The sequence below is a fragment of the Trichoderma evansii genome, assembly GCF_050947405.1.
Source record: "Trichoderma evansii strain SZMC 28006 chromosome Unknown GGI43scaffold_2, whole genome shotgun sequence".
In the NCBI taxonomy this organism is placed as follows: Eukaryota; Fungi; Ascomycota; class Sordariomycetes; order Hypocreales; family Hypocreaceae; genus Trichoderma; species Trichoderma evansii.
In genome coordinates, this window is record NW_028145204.1 from 1,588,919 (window position 1) to 1,608,728 (window position 19,810).

A 19,810-nucleotide genomic window follows, 5' to 3' on the forward strand; every position below is an offset into this window, starting at 1 on the left:
TACTGGAGGAACCAGCGAGGATGTGCGTCTGCCACCCGGAATGCATGCATGCACGTACTTACTTTGGCTGTGGTTGGGCTCTTGCAGCAAAGCGCCCAGGCACCCAAACAATTGCATTGTACGGGCCGCTGGTTGGCTGAGAAGCGCCGTTGCGAGCGCCCTGGCGGCGCCAAAGCGCTGTGGCCAGTGGACATTTCCCACGTGAAGAGCGCTGGTTCGTCCAGCAGAGCCTAGCGCTGTATCCCACTCTCGCCTCGCTCTAATGCGCTGTGCTGTATGCTCTCTCCCAATTCTCTTCAGCAATCTTCCTTCTCCTCTCTGCGGTACGAATCCACTCCATTATGATTAGGAGCACCGCCCAGGTACCACCGTCGAGTCCAGTCCAGCCCAGGGCCTGGCCCCAGTGGCTCATGCGCTATCGCCAGCAGCAGCTCGTTTCCCACGGCCCACACCCTCTCTCAATCGCGCTCTCGCCCGTGCCGCCCGCCATGCCCCGAACAGGCTTAGCAGCAGCCCGCCCAAGCCTCTGGCTGGTGCTGAGCTCTTTGTGCGCACCGACCCCTGCGCACCCTCTTTTTCTTTTTTTCTCTTTTTTTTCTGTTTTTATATTATTTCCTTCCGCGTGTATTATTAGTGGCTCCCCCTCCTCGCTCCCCTTCCGCTAAAGGGAGGACCACTCCACCGCCAAGTATCGTCAAGGTACCACCCGCCGTAGCGCCTGCGCCGCCCAATACAAGAAGGCTACCCCGTGCCTGAGTAGCTCGTAATAACAGCAACCTCCCAGCCCCAGCCAGCACCACTCACCACCACGACCACTACTCGTGCCTTTTGTCCTCCAAGGCCTACAGCGCCAAAAAATAGCCCGTGGCCTGGCGCTTCTACAGGCTCTCTCAGCAGCCACTCCACCCCATTAAACGTGCCATCCCCCCGTTCTCCATCCTCGCGGCCTTCCTCTGAAATCTTTTCCCTGTGTTTCTTATTTCAACGTTTTTCTGCCCTTTCGCTTCTCCTCCGCCTCCACCCTTCCTCTGCATTTTCCCGTTTTATTCGGAGCCGCACAGGAATCCTCTGGTGCTCTCTTTTCTTCTTATTTTATTCATTTTTTCTTTACGAAGGGCCAGGCTGTCCCTCATCGCGCGCCAAGTCGCCGCCGTCACTCGTCTCATATCTCGTCCAAAAAAAAACGCTCCAAGACAAGACACGAATCTGTCGCGGGGTTTTGCCGACTTTGCTGGTTCCCTCGTTTCTATACGCAATTAATTCGCCTGCGACCGTTTCTGCAGTCTCCCTGCCACGGAATCATCAGCATCAGCAGCATCATCATCGCCTTGACGGTTCGCTTTTTGGACGTGCCCATACATTCGCTTGACGCCGCTGTTTGGTCCTTCCTTTTTGCTGTGCAACCTCTTTCAGTCGTTTCGAGCTGGTCTCTCACACATCAACATCGCGTCGAAAACCGCCACGTTTCGCGACACTCGGGCAGCGCCTTTCCTTTGATATTTCCTTTACTCTCTGTGTGTATCTACACTGCGCGCAAAATCGCCAATTCCGACGTGCAACATAAAAAGCCGCAGGGACTTGATATCCGCCATCGCCAATTGCATTGGCCAAGCTGATCTAGGTTCCCAATCGGCGACCCTCCAACTGTTGACCCATCGCCTGGATCACATCGCATCGCCACAACCCGCACATCATGTATTCACAACACCCGGCCATTGCGCCTCAAAAGCCTGAGACGTTCATGCTGAGCACCGAAGCTCAGCAGGCTCTCCCTCATGACGCACAGGTCGCCCTCCAGCAGGTAGACAACCTAAAGTACTTTCTCATCTCCGCTCCAGTCGACTGGCAGCCTGATCAGTATATTCGACGGTTTCTCCTGCCCACGGGCGAGTACGTCTCTTGTGTGCTGTGGAACAACCTCTTTCACATCTCCGGCACGGATATTGTGCGATGCCTCTCATTCAGATTCCAGGCCTTTGGCCGCCCCGTCAAGAACTCCAAAAAGTTCGAGGAGGGAATCTTCTCCGATCTCCGAAATCTCAAGTCAGGAACTGATGCCTCCCTGGAGGAACCAAAGAGCGCTTTCCTCGACTTTCTCTACAAAAACAACTGCATTCGTACCCAGAAGAAGCAAAAGGTCTTCTACTGGTACAGCGTGCCCCACGACCGTCTCTTCTTGGATGCGCTGGAGCGAGACTTGAAGCGAGAGAAGATGGGCCAGGAGGCCACCACTGTCGCTGTCAGCGAGCCTGCTCTGTCCTTCCAGTACGACTCCTCACAGTCGCTCTACGAGCAGCTCACCAAGAGCCAGCAGGCCAACTCCTCTTCCTTCAACGCCCAGCAGTCCTCATTCAACCAGAGCCAATCGACCTCTCCCGTCATGAGGGCGATGGACTCCATGCCTCCCCCGAGCATCATTCCCCACACCATGGCCCCTTTGGCTGAAAGCATGGAGACAATGGTCCCCTATGACACCATGGGCATGGCTCCGGCCGTTCCCCAGCAGCTCGCAGCTGTCAAGAGGGAGGCTGACTTCACTCGCGTCCACTACAACCAGAATGGCATTCCCATCACTCACAGCCACCACCGACACTCTTCCATGCCCGCCTACGGCCTAGAGTATTCGCCTGCTCCCTCATTTGTGTCTTCGGGCTATGAGGATTACAGCAACCGTGGTTTGTCGTTTGAGCCCATTACTCCTCCTCAGCAGGCTCTTGGCATGACTGCCGAGCCCGCCTACATTGCCAACGAGGAGACTGGTCTCTACTCCGTCATCCCTGACCACATGTCCGGCATGTCTGGTCTTGGTGGAATGGTTCAGATGCCTTCTCACCTTACTGGTCCGCAGTTCCCTCGTTCTTACGGTGCAAACAACATTTACTCCGTGATTGAGGGATCTCCTACCTACAAGCAGCGAAGACGCCGCACCTCCATCCCTACCTCCATGTCTGGCATCGCACCCACATCGACCCCTTCGGCTCCCCACAGACCGTCGGATCTGCGCCGGTCTGTCTCTGTTTCCATGGGACCCGTCGCTGAGGGTGAAGAATCCACCGGCAACTCGCCTTCCAACATGTCGTATGCCAACTCCCAGCACAAGGATCTCATGGACATGTCAAGACATGGCAGCCCCGCTGTTCACCCCATGGCTCTGCAGCACGACTTTTCTCACATCAGTGATGACATGTCTGCTGATGGCCGTCCTATGATGGCTGGCGGCATTGTTCGACGTGCCCGATCGGCTACTGTGATGGAGCTCGGCCCTTATCCTCACAAGTCTCACTCATGCCCGATCCCCACCTGTGGCCGACTATTCAAGCGTCTCGAGCACCTCAAGCGGTAAGAAGCTCTCTTCTCGCTCTAATAGCAAAATAATTATTTAGAAATAAAAAAACTAATACATTATTTATAGCCACGTCCGAACACACACACAAGAGAAGCCATACATCTGCCCTCACTGCAGCAAAGCTTTCTCCCGATCAGATAACCTTGCACAGTACGTTGCTCCTTAAATCTTATGTTATGTGTAATATGCCGAATGCTGACTTGAAACTTTCTTAGACACAAGCGCACCCACAGCCGTGAGGATGGTGGCGAGGGTTCATTGCATCTTTCTGCCGAGGAAGAGGAAGAATTCTCCGGCGAGGAGCATCTTGGATCTGTCGAGGAGGCATCCCCTACGTCGGAATCGGCCTTTGTTCCTGGTTCCCTCAACGCTGCCGTTTCCAGCGGCACGATCTCTCCTCAAACCACCATGACATCAAGTCATAGCTTCAACAGTCTCCAGACTCTCAGCATGCCGATGACCATCAGCCACCCTACCCCCATCAACGCTGGTGGTGCCATGTAGAGTGCTTGTTTTAATCTGTTCTATTCCCATATGACTTTTTATTTTCTTTCTATTTTTCTCATTTATTTGCGTCACGATATATTTCATGTTCTATGGATCTCGGCTTAGGGGATTTCATGTTTGTTTTTCTTTCCTTCTTGATATCACTTTCTTCCATCTCTCACATTCACTCTTACCTTTTTTTTATGCGTCTTATGCTCGGAATATCCTTTTTTTTACGGCTGCAATCACAAGTTTGCTCTTTAAATACAATGGGCTCAGGCTCGGATCTTCAGCAGGATTGTTAATGACCTGTTGATGCCTTTCGGGCTTTGGGCGATAGAAAGAGAAGTGAAAGGGAGGTTTTTGCGTGTGACAGAGAGTGAAAATGACGCTGTCTGTATATATACATATACTATTTATTATTCAATGTCAGCTTATAGGAGTATCTCCTTGTGGGAGGCTCCCTTGTTAGTGCTTTTAAGGTGCGGGAATTGATATAGACGCGAAAACAAAAATTGCTATCTATTTTGCGAAAAAGAACAAGGCTCTTGTATGTGACTTGTCGTGCTAACAATCGTATTTATCCATCCAACTCATCACCTTTCAAGTGACCATGGTATCTTAAATCAGTCCTCTCAATCCTCTACCTCTTCCCTCCCTTTCTTCCGGAATCCTTCCCTCCTCTTCTGCCAAACGTATCTCTCGTCCCCTCAATCTTCTTGACATCTCTCTCGCTTATCCTAAGCTCTGCACCCTTGAGCCTACCCACCGCTGGTCCAAATCCTCCACCACTATCACCACCGCCCCTCCTATCTCTCTTCTTCTTCTTGCCAGTTTCCCTTTCCAAGATGACGCCGCTCTCCTTGGCCTCGCGCCTGCGCTTAGCTTCTCTCTCCACAGCAGCGGCAGTGATGCCCTTGCGCATGTGCATGGGCATCTTCTCCTGCTTGTGGATGGACATTTTCGAGCCGAGGGCTTGGATGCGGAGGTCGAGGGCCTTTTGGCGGACGCGGCCGGAGGCAAAGGCCTTTGGCTCTGCGGGGCCGGAAGAGGTCGTCGAGAGGGCAGCGGAGAGGGAGAGCGGACGGTTGGTCTGGAGGAGGTGGGATTCGGAGATGAGGCGGCGGAGTTCGAGGTCCTGAGCGAGGAGGGAGGGGGCGTCTTCGGGGAGGGAGGCGGATGATTTTGAGGAGGATTGTGTGGGTGCGGGTTTGTTGGAGGAGGAGGAGGTCTGATCTGGTGGGCGGGAGGACTGTAGAATTCATTAGTATTGGATTGGTTTAACTTGGTAGGATTGGAGAATGGGAGGGAACTGACCATGAAGGCTTTGAGTTCGCGTTTGGACATTGTGTTTGCTTTGGAGCTTTGAGGGGCGGAGTGATCTACCACTTCGATAATGGGAGCGTCTGGAGTATTGGGGTCAGTATAAAGAGATCCATTGGGGATTCGCTGGTTCCAAGACCTACCATCTTTTTCATCCTCCTCCTCATCCTCGTCTACCTCATCGTCGTCATCGTCTTCATCTTCGTCTGAAACTTCATCGCCTGACACACCATCCCATTCACCTTCTCCGCTGTCATCACTATCGTCTTCGTCTTCTTCCTCATCTTCATCTTCGTTCCTCCGCACCTTTTGCGCCTTGCGCTTTTCTTGCTCCTCTATCGGGAGGAACTGCGCCTCAAAGTGTCGCCGAAAGATTTCTTGTGCGTCTTCTGAGGATATTGTCGGCTCGGGAGCCTTGCGCTTTCCGAGGACACCCATTGTGGCTTGATAGGGCTGGTGTATTATTCTGGATTGTGCTGCTGCGACAGGATGGAAATTCGCAGGCCAGGCTCAATTGGAAACTTTTTTGCTTTATCGTTATCAGTGGTTTCAATTTGCTGCAGGCTGCTGCTATAAGCGTTAGCGCTTAGTGGGTTTGGCTCTAGCTGTTGGAGCTTTGGGCTCCACAAATATCACTTAGACGTGCTTCAAGGACTGGAGCCTTTTCATGATTTCAATCATACAACTCTCGACGTTGATTAGAACTACATAGGGGTATATCAATCAAATACTCGCGAAACGCCATAACAGTATAAACCAAACTACAAATATCAAAATCATACCAAAACAAATCTCAGAATTCCTGCGCCTCAGTAAGGCTCCCGGTATCGAATCCCCTCCAACGCATCCCGTCTCATCCTCATCGCCCTGGTATCCCGGAAGAGCAATGTCCTCACGCCATTCTCGCCGTCCACTAAGGCCTCATCTGTCTTTTCTTGTCCAAAACGTTTGACCATGTATGCCTCGAGATCGTTTTCGTCAATCATCGACGCCACCATGTCGATGGCAATTTCGGAATGGGTCATTGAGTTGAACATGACCAGCATCTCTGGGTAGAGCTCCATGGTGGCCCCGTGTTGGAGAAGCATCTTCATCAAGAGGTGGGAGATGCCATCGGGAGCGCCTTTGGCATGGGCTAGAGCCGTCCAACCAAAATTGTCCTCGGCATTGATGTCGACGTCGTCCCTGTTGATTAGGAACTCGGTCACGTCCTCCCAGCCCGCGTACATGGAGTGGCTGAGTGGTGTCACGCCGTCTTCGTCTCTTGAATTGGGATCGACGTCTGGCCGTTGAAGCAGTATCTCGGCAATCTCGACACGGCCTAGGAATGCTGCCCAAGCGAAGGCAGTCATGCCGCAGTAGTCTTTCTGATCGGCTTTGATGTCGGGTCGCTTGAGTAAGAGCTGGATAATCTGCTCGCGGGATTCCTGTACTGCCTTGATGAGGGGGCTGACCTGCTTGCAGTTCCCCAGGTTGACGTCCGTTCGTGGGTGCTTGAGAAGAAGCTTAACCGTGACTACGTCTCCCATGCAGACGGCCTCCTGTAGAGGAGTGTGGCCGTACCAGTCCCGAAGGTTGGGATTGGCGTCTGGGTGTTCCAGGAGGAGCTTCAGGGCGGCATGGTTCTCGCTTCTGACCGCCATGTGCAACGTACTGTTGCCCAGATAATCCTCCGCGCTGACGTCGATATCCTTTTGCTGAAGCAACATCTCCGTGATTGCTTCACGCTCTCGCAGGACTGCGAGGCTCAGGGCTGTGATACCGTAAGCCGCCCGGGAGTTGACGTTGACCCTCTCCCCGTGACGCTCGAGAATTACCCTTACGGTCTCGGTGTGGCCATGTTCGGCAGCCAGGCAAAGGGGGTTCGACCGTTGGTTGGCGTTCCAATCCGTCGTCAGGTTGGGGTTGTCGAGGAGCAGGCTGACGACTTCTGTATGCCCTGCCCTCGCCGCTCGCTCCACGCTTGTTGCCCCTGCTTTATCTTCGTAGCTGAGGTCTACAGCCGGGCGCTTTGCGATCCACTCGACAATGGCGAGATATCCCCTTTCCGCCGCCAAATGAATAGGCGTGGCGCCGTCGTCGTTTATGGATCGTGTGAGAAGCATCTGCTTTAGTCGGGGGATGACATTGCGAACGCAGCAACTTCTCTCCAGGTCGTCATCTGGGAACAGCGACTTCAGCAGGGCCTCCTCTCCATTCTGTGCAAGTATATGCACTAGGTTGTTGCCGTTGCTATCTGTGTCGGCCGAGAGATGTCGGCTGTACGAAAAATCACCTGCTAAAAATGGACAGGCTCGTAGAAAGGTGTATTGCCCATTGCAGTCGAGGTATTGGGCTACTTGGAGGAGTATCTCGATCGGAAGAGTGATAGACATCTTGTAGTTGGAAGTGGTAAGTATTTGTGGCGTTGTTGGAAGCATCTTACGGTTTGGATCGTAAATGTCTGCGCAAGAGATGGAATCGAGAACGCCACGAGAATATATGTAAACAGAAAGAGGAAAGGAAAGGAAATGTGATAGGGTGAGTATGTTGTTATATACTTGACTGAGCAAAACAAAGGCTGTTTTGCCTTTGCTCGAAGTGGGATGTTTAGAAAGCCATTAAGAATTTGAATTCTTAAATAGCCGTTGAGTAAAGCCAAAGAGCTACGAGGGCTTTTATATTATACTCTAATACTGAGAAAAGAAAAAGCCAGAGAATCATGAGAAAAGTATCATGTCAGACGCCATAATCTTATAGTCCATACATTGGGATGGGGGGTTCCCGATTGCCACCACAAACTCTGGGCCATTGTGGACACGAGATTCCAATGCGCTACGAAAAGATACAATTGGTTTTGCTTTTGTTTTGAAATCACCAAAGTAAACAAACCTTATAATTGCTTTTTTCTAGAGAAAATCTGTGAAGCTGTACATCACAAGAAACCACATATCTAAGGAGGCTTGAACTTGTGTAATGCTCTGCTTTGATCGTCCTGGCAAGCTTATGAAAGTTTATTTGCACCGAGACATATAAGCAGTGAGATGAGATTCAGTCGGCGGCCGAAGGAAAAAAAGATGGACCGTAAAAACGACCACAGACATAAATTGATATTTACAATGGAGGTCCAAGAGGAGGCTTTAGTTTCACCTGGGCAACCATATTGTTTCGAAGTTGTTTTTATATGTTTGTTTCTTAACAGCCAACTTTATTCATGGCGGCGTTTCAATGCACTCCACAGTTCAATTGAGTTTAAAACGCGGCCATGAATTATAGAATAGCCACGGTAGCGGCACATCGTATTTCCGGGTTCTGTACATGTAAGCACCAGCGCCCCTCTCCATTTCGTCACTTCTGGAGGGCCGAAGTAGCAGCTGGGAGCTGTTTATCCTCGGCTTTGAGCCGATGCTTTCCAGTATTTTTACCCATCTAGAGCCGGCATCTACTTCTCATCACTTTTACTTTTACTTTGAAGCTGTATTTTTGTCCCCTTTTTTGTCCCCTATTTTTAGCCATTGAGTCTGCTTAAAAGCTACCGGCATTATGAATACCTTTCGTTTTATGAGACCGGCAGTGGCCAAGGTGCCCTTCCAGCGGTCCACTCTGCCTCGTGTTGCACGGGCTTATAGCTCCAAGACCTATGAGTATATCCAGACTTCTTCTCCGGCGCCAGGCGTTGGACAAGGTGATTATAACTGCATCTGAAAACATATATATCTAAAGGGCTGATTAACTGACTTTATTTTCAAGTGACTTTGAACCGACCAAAGGCACTCAATGCGCTGTGCACGCCTCTCATTCACGAGCTCAATGATGCTCTTGTTGACTTCAATGCCTCTGACGAAACCTCCGTCATCATTCTTACCGGCTCACAGAGGGCTTTTGCTGCCGGAGCTGATATCAAGGAGATGGCTCCTCTGACTTTCTCAGACGCTTACACCAAGGCGTTCATTGAGTCGTGGTCGCTCCTGACGACTCAGGTTAAGAAGCCCATCATTGCCGCCGTCTCAGGCCACGCCCTTGGCGGCGGCTGCGAGCTTGCTATGATGTGCGATCTTATTTACTGCACAGAGGGCGCCAACTTTGGCCAGCCCGAAGTCAAGCTGGGAACTATTCCCGGCGCCGGCGGCAGCCAGCGACTCACCCGCGCCATTGGCAAGTCCAAGGCCATGGAGCTCATCCTTACGGGCAAGTCCTTCAGTGGTGTTGAGGCTGAGAAATGGGGCCTTGCTGCTAGAACTTTCCCCACATACGAGGCCTTGATGGAGGAGACCCTGAAGCTCGCCGAGACCATTGCCGGATACTCAAAGGTGGCTGTCCAGGCTTGCAAGGAGGTCGTCAACAAGAGCCAGGATCTTCCTCTGCGGGACGGAGTTGAGTTTGAGAGGCGTGTATTCCACAGTCTGTTTGGAAGCCAGGACCAGAAGATTGGCATGAAGGCTTTTGCTGAGAAGAAGAAGGCTGAGTGGACTCACTCATAAGCAGGTGGAAGTTTGATGTTGAAGTATAACAATGGAATTATGACGACGGATGAAATTGGGCGTGTATACTAAAAAAAGATATGTATGCCAACCAGAAACAAGTTAAATATAAAATAATAGAGCTATTAATTTATAGCAGAGAAGAAAGTTTGGGGTATACCTCGTAAAACTTTCTGGGTTCCCCAGGTGCCTTTATTTGAGATTATGTTGGTATGCTTAAAGAAAATGACGAAATATTCAGTATTAATTATAAAATTTGGAGTGTAGCCTGTGGCTAGGAAACCCCTCATAAAGCTCTATGATTATTTCTCAACCTTTTCCTCATTCTCTGCGAGCTCCGCGTTTCCAATCCTTGCGATGTCGGCATTCTCCAACGTTTCTTTCTCAAATCCCTTCGTCGCCTGGCTGAGTAACGTCGCCACCACTTCATTCAAGTAAACGATGGGAAGACTAATAATACTAGTAGCGACGTATTGAAAAGCACTTATGAACATGTTTGCTTGCTGAGAGTCTCGAATAAGGCCTGGCCTGACAATGCAGGCTTCAACAGCGCCATTAGAATTTTTGGCAAAATCGAGAACTCTGGTTTCTGTTTCTCCCTGTAGCGAACTATTAGCAATGGAATTTTGTTTTCCCCCCTCTTGCTAAAGATCAGGAGAAGAATGCTGAATACTTACTCTCATCAGGAGATAATCGCCTAGCACCCATGGTTTTTTGGTTTGGTCGCGCTCCACGTTGGCACCGCTGACATAGACAAACTGCAGAGGCTTTGCCTCATTGCCTCGTGGGAGCTTGGCAAGCGTTTCGAGGCCAGCAATGGTATAATCCAAACAAATCTTCCGAACTTCATCCCAAGGCAGGGCCCCGGACTTACGCGGGGTTATAGCCATAAGCCTTTTATGAAGAGACGTCAGCAATTCAAGTCGTTCATATCATCTTGAGTTGAGGCTGACCAAATGCAGGCATCAGCATTGGATAGCTTCTGCTTGGCATCATCTGAGTAGTTCAAAAAGTCATCGCACACAACAGATGTGAGCTTTGCGGCATCGGCAGGGTTACTAAGATTCTCCGGGACGGGGGTCTCGCGGCGACCAAGTCCCACGACAGACGTGATGGCTGGGGAGCTGATGGCCTGGCGGACAAGTGCTTTGCCAACGAAGCCGCTGGATCCAACAATGATCAATTTCATGTTGAGAAATTTTTTCCTCTTCTGGGTGAAAGGGGTTTGTGTTTGTTCAAAGTTGGAATTCTCAGTTGCGTCACTGGTCCGAATTATGTCTTAACTCCGAAATATCCATTAGTAGAAGGATTCTACGCTGGGATAGCCTATTCTTTCATGTTGCCTCATTTGTGAAATTTTGGTTCGACTTAAAACAAAACGCATTTGAGAATGAAAACAAAATACAGAAATACGACCAAGAATATCGAATAATGACACAAGATGCTATAAATGTCACTGGCAAGTGAGAATATAGCTGTGAAGATGACTGCCCAAAATGGAAATCAGCTCTCCAGAAATAGTGGCTTCGGCTAATCCACACCTAGCTTTAACTTTAATCTCGTACTGAACGTCTGACTGTGGTTCATTTTAAAGCTCTAGGAACATAGCTAGAGGATTTATCGCTCTATGTTTCAAAATAGCTTATGATGGTGTGTAAGTGCAGTCTGTAATCACGGCTTATTCGCCTGATTGTCTACATGCACCTGATCCCGTTTTTATAGAAGCCCCGCTCACATTTGCCAAATTAGTACCTCTACCTCGTGCATCTAGCTACGTACCCACCAGGCTGTGTCCTTTAAATGGGTGGTGGCCACCGCTACGAATCTGCCTCCTCCAACTATGAAGTCTGGGCTGTGATCACAAGGATATTAATTCCTCTCACACATATCTCTGTCCACATGCGCCGCTCACATCGTCTACGCTTCTCCCCATCCGCAAAACGAAATAAAATATGAATGGAGTCTCGAAAACCTAGCTTCGACTTGGGCAAGGAGTTGACATGCTCGGTATGAAGACGATACCCCGCGTGGGTGCCCAAACACACATCACCACCCTACTGACACGTCATCTGATAGATATGCGCTGATCTCCTCTACCAACCGCTCACTCTGCTCGACTGTCTTCATACATACTGCGGATCATGTTTGAAAGAATGGTTTCGCTTCCAGGCTGAAAAGGTTGGACGGGCTCCTACCCCGCCACCGCCAGACGCAATCATCTTTACCTGTCCATCATGTCGGAGTTCAGTGAGGGACACACGGCATAATGCCACCGTTGCGACTCTCCTTGAGATGTACACGGCGGCTAACCCCGCCAAGGCACGGTCGGACGCCGACAAGAAAGAGATGGAAGAAATATACAAGCCGGGCGACCAAGTCATGCCCAAGGTCAAGACTCGTGAACGAACAGCCGAAGAGAAGCGGGCCGAGGAAGAAGACCAGAGGCTGATAGATGAAGTGAGAGAGCTAAGTTTGCAAGAAGCCATAGCCGCTGCCATGCCAGATGCACCGCAGGCAAGAACAGCGAGGAGGCAGGCAGACGGGCGATCTCGATCGAACTCAGATTATAGATCAGATGGCCGTTCACCGCGAACAGCAAATGGGAGGGAAGAAAACGGCCGGAGCAACTCTGATTACTTATCTGCTGATGGAGACCACGCTCGGCGCAGACGTAGCGAGTCCAGGCAACGCCAAGTTGAGCACCAGTCATCACTGAGGTCGTTGATTGGGTCTGAGATGAGCGAGCGAGATATCCAGAGGGAGATTGAGGAGTTTGCTCGACAGATCCAAGAAGAGGGTTTATTGGATGGTCTTGATCTCGATAATATTGACTTGAGCCGGGATGATGAACTCAGCCAGCGCATCACCGAGGCGTATAGGAGGCGCCAGAGGGGCCGCTCCAGACAAGAAGAGAGGAGGGCCGACTCACGCACTCGGCATTCTGCATCTGCATCGATGGATTCCAGACTGCGGCCTGACAGCGCTAGGCATCCAAGCCAGCATCGCTCGCACTCACGATCAATAAGTGAAGCGGGAGACAGGAGCAGACCTCCGATATCATCTTCAGCAAGCCTTGGCGTTCGAGAGCCTGAGAGGAGGACCAGGAGGCGAACCGCCAGTGGTGGACAGGTGAACCCTTCGGCAGCGATGGCTCTAGCTGCCATGGATTCAAGACCTGCTGCTCATTCTCAGAATGATTTGAGCTTAAGAAACCCGAGCAACTATGATCCCACGGCATCGGTGCCAGCTCTGAGGATCGGCCGAAGTTCTAGTTCAACCGGAGTACCTGTTGCTACTCAAACTGCCAATGCGTTAGCGAACGGTAGTGAGAACAATGCCTCCTTTGCGAGTCGAGCTCAAACCCTTCCATCGACTACTTCCCAAACAAACCCAATCACTCCCGAGTTAATAGAACTGGCAGCTGCGCGAAATTCTAAATCAAGTCGCCCGGCTGATGTGGTCAGTCCTCCTACTTCTTTAGTATCCAGCCCCGTTCAAAGCCCAACGGCGACCTCGAGGCCCCAACGCACTCGGCAGCTTTTTGAAGAGCCTTCTATTAGCTGCTCGCGATGCAAAAAGCCCGATATCCAGTATAGCGTGCATTACAACTGCAAGGCGTGCGATGATGGTCACTGGAACATCTGCATTGACTGCTACCGGTCAGGCAAGGGCTGCCTACACTGGTTTGGATTTGGCCATGGCGCCTGGAAAAAGTGGGAGAAACGCAAGCAAGCCGATGAGTCGATCCCTATGCCTCATATATTGAATGCTGGTCGCTACCTGCGCCCGGAATCGACAACTGTGAGCTCGGATGGAAAGAAAACATTGACGAGCGACGATCCGAAGTTGAGACTAGAGACGGGCACATTTTGCTCACGATGTTTTGCTTGGGCCAATGAGTGTTTTTGGCGTTGCGACGTCTGCAATGAGGGCGACTGGGGATTCTGCAATAACTGTGTGAATCAAGGCAAATCATGTAACCATAAGCTCCTGCCGATGGCCCATGAAGGAACACTCAAGCCTACATATCGACCCCGCAGCCCCAGATCGGTAGGCCGACCCTCCACGGCAACTGTAATTGCAGGATCACAAATATCCGGAATTGGGTCATTCAAGCCACTTGAATTCAATTGCAAGTGTGAAATTTGCAAAGATGCTATTCCACCAACGCAGTCAAGATATCACTGTTTTAGCTGCACAAATACGGTCGCTCAAGATGCTACTCCTGGAGACTTCGATATCTGTTCTTCCTGCTATGGCAATTTGGAGTCAAAGGGAGATATAAGCGAAGAAAATGGCTCATCAGGCTGGAGAAGATGCCCTAGTGGTCACAGAATGGTCGTTCTCAAATTCATAGAAGGCAAGGTTGGCCAATGGCGATATGTGGAAAAAGACCTTGTTGGCGGGAGGGCCATTCGTGTGGAGCCTCTCGAGAATATTGCACATCCTGATTTTCAGAAATGGTCATGGTATGATGGAAGTGAAAAGCTAGAGCGTCTCGCCACTACAGAGGTATCGGCAACGGCTCCAGAGAGCTTTGGTGAAATATCTTATACACGAACCTTCCCGCCTGATGGTGGCTGCGGGCTGATGGGCCATGCAATGTGGGCATGGTATCCAAAATCTGGCAAGGAAGATGACCTATTATTTCCTCGGGGAGCCAACATTGACGAAGTGAGGGATCTTAACGGAGACTGGTTCTTTGGGACTTATATGGGTGCCAAAGGAATGTTCCCAGCACCGTATGTTCATTTGCCACAACAGCCGTGAGGAGATATAGAGGACAAGACTTTGGCGACGGTGAGATAGAGAGAGATATAGGGGCCCAAATGCCTATTTAAGTGCAAGCTGATTCGGTTATGCGAGAGATTCCTAATTGGCTAGGCACTGATACCGGGCGATCAGTTCACCTCATATGGGACTGGGCCATATTCACCCTATGCTGGTGGTTTTACTTGGACTTTGGCTTGATTTGCGGCCTTGGGTCAAAATCGTCTGTCGAGACTGCAACGCAAGTTCAAGTCCAAGCAAGAGCAGCGTTAGATGAATACGGCCGATTCGCATGTGAGGTGAAGCTGATCACCCGCTATCTTTGCCTAGTCCATTGGGGATTTGGGGGCCATTTTTAAACATCATGGTGATGGTGCTCCAGGTAGCATAAAGATTATAATAATTATAATGTATTCTAACAAGAGACTTGTTTATCTACACAGTGCTACACTTGCCTTTAAAAGAAACAATGCCTGGTACCGAGTAGCAGATATAGACTACACTCGTTACTTCATGAGGGGCTACACTTGGATGCTTCTGACCAGCGTTGCTCTTAGCCTCGGTTATCAAAATCAAGAATACTCTCAGAAGACATTACCGTAGAAACTATCAACACTTGTCAGCAGCATCCATCTAAAACACTCATATGCGGCAAAAAAGCGGCATCTTCCAGACGATGAATCTCCCTAATTGAAGCGCAAAATGACGTGATCGGATCCTCGGGCTTCTGCCCCACCACCGGGCCCTCGGCGCCAGAGTCTCTGGGGAAAGAGGCCATTGACTGATGCTCTGCAAACTTACAAATCCCCGAGCGCTGCACGGAACTCTCTCCATTGAGGTTATTCAGAGCCCCCAAACAAGCACGGCACTGAATAATTGCAGCCATGTTCCGACAAACTGCGCAGCGCTTGGCGGTTGCGGCGGCCAAAGCTGCCGAGCCCAGTGCTTATACTCTTGCTGTGTCCAAGGCGCAGGGCGTGGCACGAGGGTTGACTGGAGGTATGTGATGCTGCTACAACGATTGATTGGTATAATGGATGATGTTCAGTAATGCTTACTTGTCTGCTTTGCGCATAGCCATTGGCAACACCCCCCTCATTCGCCTCAACCGCCTCTCTGAGGAGACCGGCTGCGAGATCCTGGGCAAGGCCGAGTTCATGAACCCGGGCGGCTCCGTCAAGGACCGCGCCGCGCTCTACGTCGTCAAGGATGCCGAAGAGCGCGGCCTGCTGAAGCCCGGCGGCACCGTCGTCGAGGGCACGGCCGGCAACACGGGCATTGGCCTGGCCCACGTCTGCCGCTCGCGCGGCTACAAGCTGGTCATCTACATGCCCAACACGCAGTCGCAGGGCAAGATTGATCTGCTGCGGCTGCTGGGCGCCGAGGTGTACCCCGTGCCGGCGGTGGCGTTTGATAACCCGCAAAACTACAACCACCAGGCGAAGAGGCACGCCGAGGCGCTGGACAATGCCGTGTGGACGAATCAGTTTGACAACACGGCAAATCGACGGGCGCATATCGAGACGACGGGCCCGGAGATTTGGACGCAGACGAATGGAAAGGTTGATGCGTTTACTTGCGCTACGGGTACGGCAGGTACACTGGCGGGTACAACTAGATATCTCAAGGAGATCTCTGGTGGCCGCGTCAAGAGCTTCCTTGCCGACCCGCCCGGCAGTGTCCTGCACTCATACATCTCTTCAGGAGGCAAGCTGATTGAGCGGACGGGCTCCAGCATCACCGAGGGCATCGGCCAGGGCCGCGTGACGGACAACCTGCAGCCAGACATTGACCTGCTGGACGGGTCGCTGACCATCTCGGACGAGAAGAGCATCGAGATGGTGTACCGGTGCTTGGACGAGGAGGGTCTGTACCTGGGCGCCAGCTCGTCGCTCAACGTCGTGGCGGCCAAGGAGGTCGCCGAGAAGCTGGGCAAGGGCCACGTCGTGGTGACGATGCTGTGTGATGGAGCGTACCGATATGCGGATCGGTTGTTTTCGCGAAAGTGGTTGGAGACGAAGAACCTTTTGGGAGCTATTCCGAAGCATTTAGAAAAGTACATTGTGCTGCCTTGAGCGCTTTCTTTTTTATTATACACGTATATATATATAAGATGATACATATATAGACTTTCATCTTTTTCATCTAAACCCCCTTTTCCCCTGGTTCTAGAAAACGCCTTTTTTGATCCGTCAGTTCATAATAAGTGTCTTCCGCTGCATCATTCCGCTTTCCTCTCTCTCTCAAACCCCTGATTCTCTTTCTCCTTTACTTAAAAATCTCTCCTCGCTTTTTTGTACAAGAGTTTACCACTTCGGCGCCTGTCCAACGATTGTTGTGTATTCCTGATCCCAGCCTTCTGTTGAGCTCTTGCTAGTCTTGACAAAGTTTTGCAAGTGACCAGCCAGAGTAACCTCCACTGATGCAAGACCCTGAGCCGCTTCACCAAGAACCTCGCGCGCCAGCGAGATACCCTTGATGTTCTGTGCCAAGACCTTGACGTACGCACTTCCGTTCAGGGCGGTAGGGATCTTGACTCCCTTGGGGTTGGAGTTTCTCTCCAAGGTGGGGTTGAGCTTGGCGAAATCGGCGACTTCTTCCAGGTTCGCATTCGTTGCGTCTTTCCATAGTGAGCTAAGCAGTTCGACTTCATCCTTGAGCAGCACGAGGTCTTGCTCGACAGGTTCGCCGGCTTGCTGCTTGACCTTGGCGGCGGATGACTTGGCGAAGAGGGTCATTCCTCGGACGACGCGGGAGAAGTGTAGTCTCTCTCGGGTGGGCTGGCCTTCTACCGCATGCTCTTTGCGCTGGAGGAGGTCGAGGACTTGATCGGCCCATATCTGTGCTTGCTTCGTCTCGGTTACGTCCCAATTGCTGCTGGTAACCTTCTCGTTGATGTAAGATAGAACTCGTACGACTGTTTCCCGGTTTGTGAACATGAGGCCAGTCTTGTCGGACTGCTTTGCGCACTCAATCACAGCGTGAATGTTGCCGCTCTCTCCCGCCATGCGTACAATCTTTCCCCAGTGGTTGGCCTTTAGCCGTATGCCGGCCTTCTTGTACCCCGCCAACAGAGTTCCCAGGTTGGCCCAGTCGTCTTGGGTCTGCATGCTCTTGAGAGCCTTGGTGAGGATCGTCTTGGAGTTTTCGATGCCGGTGAATCGATCAATGGTAGAGAATTTGTGTTCAAGGCCCTCGACTTCGATAATGATTGGGTTCTGCTCGAGGTAGGACTTCATCTTGGGGTCGAAGACGAGCTTGCGCTGCTTTTCGGGGAGGTAGGCGGGGAGGATGATGGTTTCTTGGATTGTGTTGAGAACTTTGTTCATTTCGTCGTTTTCGGTCTCGGCGAATACGGCTCTTACACCTATTGTAGCTCATATGTTAGGAATCGTTCGATTGGATTTGTATACAGCACTGGAGATTGCTATTGCGTACCATGTGCTGGTGAAGTGCTGAATTGCCTCGGCGCAAGGCCCGAAGGCCGTGCAGTTCGTCCATTAAGACGACCGACTGACCGAACGGCCGTCCGTAGTGACCGATTTGACATGTTTGCTGTGAAGTGTGGTCGGCAAACGGTCTGTCTGTAACAATCGCTATGAATGGAAAAAAGTTATATGCAGACCATTCTTAGGCGCAAGTTGAGTGGGTGGGTCGGAGAAAAAGAGGAGCCGGGCCAATCACGGCGGCGGAATGCATGGCTTTTCGACCCATGAGCTTTTGCGACTTTCTTGCCCAAATCGCAGTTGAAGGTCCGAACAAGCTTCAACGGCGCCAATTCCCATCACGATGAATGTTGCTGCTGCGAGGCAGCCCATGGGCTGTCTGAAGGCGGCCCTGAGGAGGACGAGATACCAGAGAACATGGCAGAGATGCCTGGCGACAGAGGCTGCAAGCCCCTCCATACCCTCCATCACGAAGAATGCTTTCAGTCAAAGACAACGTACGATTTTTCGCCTTGCCTGGATTTTGCAATGTAATATTGAGAGAATTATCCTCGCTAATGATTGAATTATTTAGACATGGATAAGCAAAAGGTCTCAAAATTCCAGATTTGGCCTCAAGTCCCTTCACCACGAGCCACCCATCCCGACCCAATGCCCACCTTGAAGCAGCAAGAAATCGCCCGCCTCGACCCGACCGGCGCCAGAACGAGGCTCTTCTCCAGAGACCACGCCGACAGCGCCAAAGTAGGCGACGTCCTCATGGTCACCACCAAGGCGGGAGAGCCCTTTTCCGGCGCATTCATCCAGATGCGACGCCGCGGCGTCGATACCGCCATCCTGCTACGAGGACAGCTGATGAAGACTGGCGTGGAGACGTGGTTCAAGATCTACAGTCCGACGGTCACGGGAATTGATATCATCTGGCGTAAGCCGAAGAGGGCAAGGAGAGCGCGGTTGACGTTTATGCGCAAGCCCAAGCACGATATGGGCAGTGTGGATAACTTGGTGTCGGCTTGGAAGAAGGAGAGATATGCGCTGCGGTCAAAGGCTAAGCAGGGTGGTGGAAAGCAGATTAGAAGGTAGAAGGGGAAGGGGGAGTTGGTTATGATCACGCTGTATGATAAGTGTCTAAAAATGTAAAAAGTTCAGAGTTATTGCACAATGCTGTTGGGTCAAAGTGTCGATAGATGTTGGGTTTTATTATCAAAACATTAAATGGCGTACTCTATCATAGCTGTAGAGCAATATGTGATACAACTTCATACTAGATACGAAACTACCACAATTTCTAACCATACTGCTCCATTATAAGAAAGGCATTACAATTGGCTTTCTCAAGGTCACCACGAAGACCAGGACCTAGCAAGCACTATTATTGATGGAGTAAACAGTCGAATACTTGCCAAATGCTAATTGGCTATTGGCATGTGTACTCCGTAGTAAAAATAGCTAAAAAGCAAAGCCCTTAACTCGGAAAGTCGTTCTTTATGTTAGTGCATCGAGCCTAAAATATTATAATGCAAATATCAGTTGAGCCACTGCGGAGTAGCTACATTCTAACATCCTTTGTGGACAAGATTAATAGAAAAAATATACTTTCTGAATATTATTAGGCGATTTTGCAAGTCGTTTTTCGGTCTGGTTTCAAAGAGCTTTGTGTAACAAGAAGCTACGGTTCATATGCCGTCGACTACCCGGCAGCGACAAGAAGAATGGCTTATGGCCCAGGTAATTAGACTTGTGGATGCGAGTAAGAAGGTATTCACACGTTAATCGATGTCAGCATAAATTCACAATGCAGATATTGCTGAGTTAGTTGACGATCTCACACGAGTAGGTATACAAAGTGTAGCACATGGTATGACGCTAGCACAATATATCTGAGATGCTGAACATTCTTAGAGTGTATAGTTACCGTGTGTTAGTATCAACTAAGAGCAAATGTTTTACAAGTATTCATCATTAAGAGATACTAATGT

The 19,810-nt window shown here is 50.7% G+C and overlaps 9 protein-coding genes across 9 annotated transcripts; 5 read left to right on the forward strand and 4 right to left on the reverse strand.

Annotated features, from left to right (window-relative positions):
- Positions 1 to 1,225: 1,225 nt before the first annotated feature.
- Positions 1,226 to 3,999, forward strand: GGI43DRAFT_154869 (homeodomain family transcription factor STE12). The gene is made up of 3 exons (XM_083199478.1): positions 1,226 to 3,339; positions 3,413 to 3,496; positions 3,562 to 3,999. Exons 1-3 carry the CDS (start codon positions 1,694 to 1,696, stop codon positions 3,848 to 3,850), a joined length of 2,019 nt encoding a protein of 672 aa, XP_083065049.1. The 5' UTR covers positions 1,226 to 1,693; the 3' UTR covers positions 3,851 to 3,999.
- Positions 4,000 to 4,311: 312 nt separating this feature from the next.
- On the reverse strand, positions 4,312 to 5,778 carry GGI43DRAFT_154877 (uncharacterized protein). Its single transcript, XM_083199479.1, has 3 exons — positions 5,299 to 5,778; positions 5,150 to 5,238; positions 4,312 to 5,084 (listed from the first exon to the last, which is right to left on the reverse strand). The coding sequence occupies exons 1-3, from the start codon at positions 5,591 to 5,593 to the stop codon at positions 4,476 to 4,478; spliced, it is 993 nt and encodes a 330-aa protein (XP_083065050.1). The 5' UTR covers positions 5,594 to 5,778; the 3' UTR covers positions 4,312 to 4,475.
- Positions 5,779 to 5,828: 50 nt separating this feature from the next.
- GGI43DRAFT_393552 (ankyrin repeat domain-containing protein) lies at positions 5,829 to 8,025 on the reverse strand. Its single transcript, XM_083204682.1, has one exon. The coding sequence runs from the start codon at positions 7,573 to 7,575 to the stop codon at positions 5,965 to 5,967; it is 1,611 nt and encodes a 536-aa protein (XP_083065051.1). The 5' UTR covers positions 7,576 to 8,025; the 3' UTR covers positions 5,829 to 5,964.
- Positions 8,026 to 8,487: 462 nt separating this feature from the next.
- On the forward strand, positions 8,488 to 9,772 carry GGI43DRAFT_154917 (enoyl-CoA hydratase echA). The gene is made up of 2 exons (XM_083199480.1): positions 8,488 to 8,819; positions 8,885 to 9,772. The coding sequence occupies exons 1-2, from the start codon at positions 8,678 to 8,680 to the stop codon at positions 9,613 to 9,615; spliced, it is 873 nt and encodes a 290-aa protein (XP_083065052.1). The 5' UTR covers positions 8,488 to 8,677; the 3' UTR covers positions 9,616 to 9,772.
- A 3-nt stretch (positions 9,773 to 9,775) lies between these two features.
- Positions 9,776 to 11,391, reverse strand: GGI43DRAFT_393557 (uncharacterized protein). Its single transcript, XM_083204683.1, has 3 exons — positions 10,569 to 11,391; positions 10,293 to 10,509; positions 9,776 to 10,214 (listed from the first exon to the last, which is right to left on the reverse strand). The coding sequence occupies exons 1-3, from the start codon at positions 10,802 to 10,804 to the stop codon at positions 9,918 to 9,920; spliced, it is 750 nt and encodes a 249-aa protein (XP_083065053.1). The 5' UTR covers positions 10,805 to 11,391; the 3' UTR covers positions 9,776 to 9,917.
- Positions 11,189 to 14,589, forward strand: GGI43DRAFT_154920 (uncharacterized protein). The gene is made up of 2 exons (XM_083199481.1): positions 11,189 to 11,622; positions 11,692 to 14,589. The coding sequence occupies exons 1-2, from the start codon at positions 11,572 to 11,574 to the stop codon at positions 14,383 to 14,385; spliced, it is 2,745 nt and encodes a 914-aa protein (XP_083065054.1). The 5' UTR covers positions 11,189 to 11,571; the 3' UTR covers positions 14,386 to 14,589.
- A 540-nt stretch (positions 14,590 to 15,129) lies between these two features.
- Positions 15,130 to 16,576, forward strand: GGI43DRAFT_154977 (tryptophan synthase beta subunit-like PLP-dependent enzyme). Its single transcript, XM_083199482.1, has 2 exons — positions 15,130 to 15,384; positions 15,463 to 16,576. The coding sequence occupies exons 1-2, from the start codon at positions 15,270 to 15,272 to the stop codon at positions 16,458 to 16,460; spliced, it is 1,113 nt and encodes a 370-aa protein (XP_083065055.1). The 5' UTR covers positions 15,130 to 15,269; the 3' UTR covers positions 16,461 to 16,576.
- Positions 16,577 to 16,691: 115 nt separating this feature from the next.
- On the reverse strand, positions 16,692 to 17,935 carry GGI43DRAFT_379598 (uncharacterized protein; the record flags this gene model as incomplete). The annotated part of the gene is made up of 2 exons (XM_083202864.1): positions 16,692 to 17,752; positions 17,824 to 17,935. The coding sequence occupies 2 exons, from the start codon at positions 17,933 to 17,935 to the stop codon at positions 16,692 to 16,694; spliced, it is 1,173 nt and encodes a 390-aa protein (XP_083065056.1).
- Positions 17,936 to 17,995: 60 nt separating this feature from the next.
- GGI43DRAFT_393559 (mitochondrial 54S ribosomal protein bL19m) lies at positions 17,996 to 19,098 on the forward strand. The gene is made up of 2 exons (XM_083204684.1): positions 17,996 to 18,328; positions 18,406 to 19,098. Exons 1-2 carry the CDS (start codon positions 18,175 to 18,177, stop codon positions 18,912 to 18,914), a joined length of 663 nt encoding a protein of 220 aa, XP_083065057.1. The 5' UTR covers positions 17,996 to 18,174; the 3' UTR covers positions 18,915 to 19,098.
- The last annotated feature ends 712 nt before the right edge of the window (positions 19,099 to 19,810 follow it).

What these genes read in the sequence shown, in the direction of transcription:
- GGI43DRAFT_154869 (XM_083199478.1), top strand. Translation starts at nt 1,694, where the DNA reads ATGTATTCACAACACCCGGCCATTGCGCCTCAAAAGCCTGAGACGTTC. An exon ending in CGTCTCGAGCACCTCAAGCG is followed by an intron (nt 3,340 to 3,412) that starts GTAAGAAGCTCT and finishes CATTATTTATAG; the next exon opens with CCACGTCCGAACACACACAC. An exon ending in CGATCAGATAACCTTGCACA is followed by an intron (nt 3,497 to 3,561) that starts GTACGTTGCTCC and finishes AAACTTTCTTAG; the next exon opens with ACACAAGCGCACCCACAGCC.
- GGI43DRAFT_154877 (XM_083199479.1), bottom strand. Translation starts at nt 5,593, where the DNA reads ATGGGTGTCCTCGGAAAGCGCAAGGCTCCCGAGCCGACAATATCCTCA. An exon ending in GGAGGAGGATGAAAAAGATG is followed by an intron (nt 5,239 to 5,298) that starts GTAGGTCTTGGA and finishes CCAATACTCCAG; the next exon opens with ACGCTCCCATTATCGAAGTG. An exon ending in GCGAACTCAAAGCCTTCATG is followed by an intron (nt 5,085 to 5,149) that starts GTCAGTTCCCTC and finishes TGAATTCTACAG; the next exon opens with TCCTCCCGCCCACCAGATCA.
- GGI43DRAFT_393552 (XM_083204682.1), bottom strand. Translation starts at nt 7,575, where the DNA reads ATGCTTCCAACAACGCCACAAATACTTACCACTTCCAACTACAAGATG.
- GGI43DRAFT_154917 (XM_083199480.1), top strand. Translation starts at nt 8,678, where the DNA reads ATGAATACCTTTCGTTTTATGAGACCGGCAGTGGCCAAGGTGCCCTTC. An exon ending in GGCGCCAGGCGTTGGACAAG is followed by an intron (nt 8,820 to 8,884) that starts GTGATTATAACT and finishes TTTATTTTCAAG; the next exon opens with TGACTTTGAACCGACCAAAG.
- GGI43DRAFT_393557 (XM_083204683.1), bottom strand. Translation starts at nt 10,804, where the DNA reads ATGAAATTGATCATTGTTGGATCCAGCGGCTTCGTTGGCAAAGCACTT. An exon ending in AATGCTGATGCCTGCATTTG is followed by an intron (nt 10,510 to 10,568) that starts GTCAGCCTCAAC and finishes TCTTCATAAAAG; the next exon opens with GCTTATGGCTATAACCCCGC. An exon ending in GCGATTATCTCCTGATGAGA is followed by an intron (nt 10,215 to 10,292) that starts GTAAGTATTCAG and finishes AGTTCGCTACAG; the next exon opens with GGAGAAACAGAAACCAGAGT.
- GGI43DRAFT_154920 (XM_083199481.1), top strand. Translation starts at nt 11,572, where the DNA reads ATGGAGTCTCGAAAACCTAGCTTCGACTTGGGCAAGGAGTTGACATGC. An exon ending in GCAAGGAGTTGACATGCTCG is followed by an intron (nt 11,623 to 11,691) that starts GTATGAAGACGA and finishes GTCATCTGATAG; the next exon opens with ATATGCGCTGATCTCCTCTA.
- GGI43DRAFT_154977 (XM_083199482.1), top strand. Translation starts at nt 15,270, where the DNA reads ATGTTCCGACAAACTGCGCAGCGCTTGGCGGTTGCGGCGGCCAAAGCT. An exon ending in GGCACGAGGGTTGACTGGAG is followed by an intron (nt 15,385 to 15,462) that starts GTATGTGATGCT and finishes CTTTGCGCATAG; the next exon opens with CCATTGGCAACACCCCCCTC.
- GGI43DRAFT_393559 (XM_083204684.1), top strand. Translation starts at nt 18,175, where the DNA reads ATGAATGTTGCTGCTGCGAGGCAGCCCATGGGCTGTCTGAAGGCGGCC. An exon ending in TGCTTTCAGTCAAAGACAAC is followed by an intron (nt 18,329 to 18,405) that starts GTACGATTTTTC and finishes TGAATTATTTAG; the next exon opens with ACATGGATAAGCAAAAGGTC.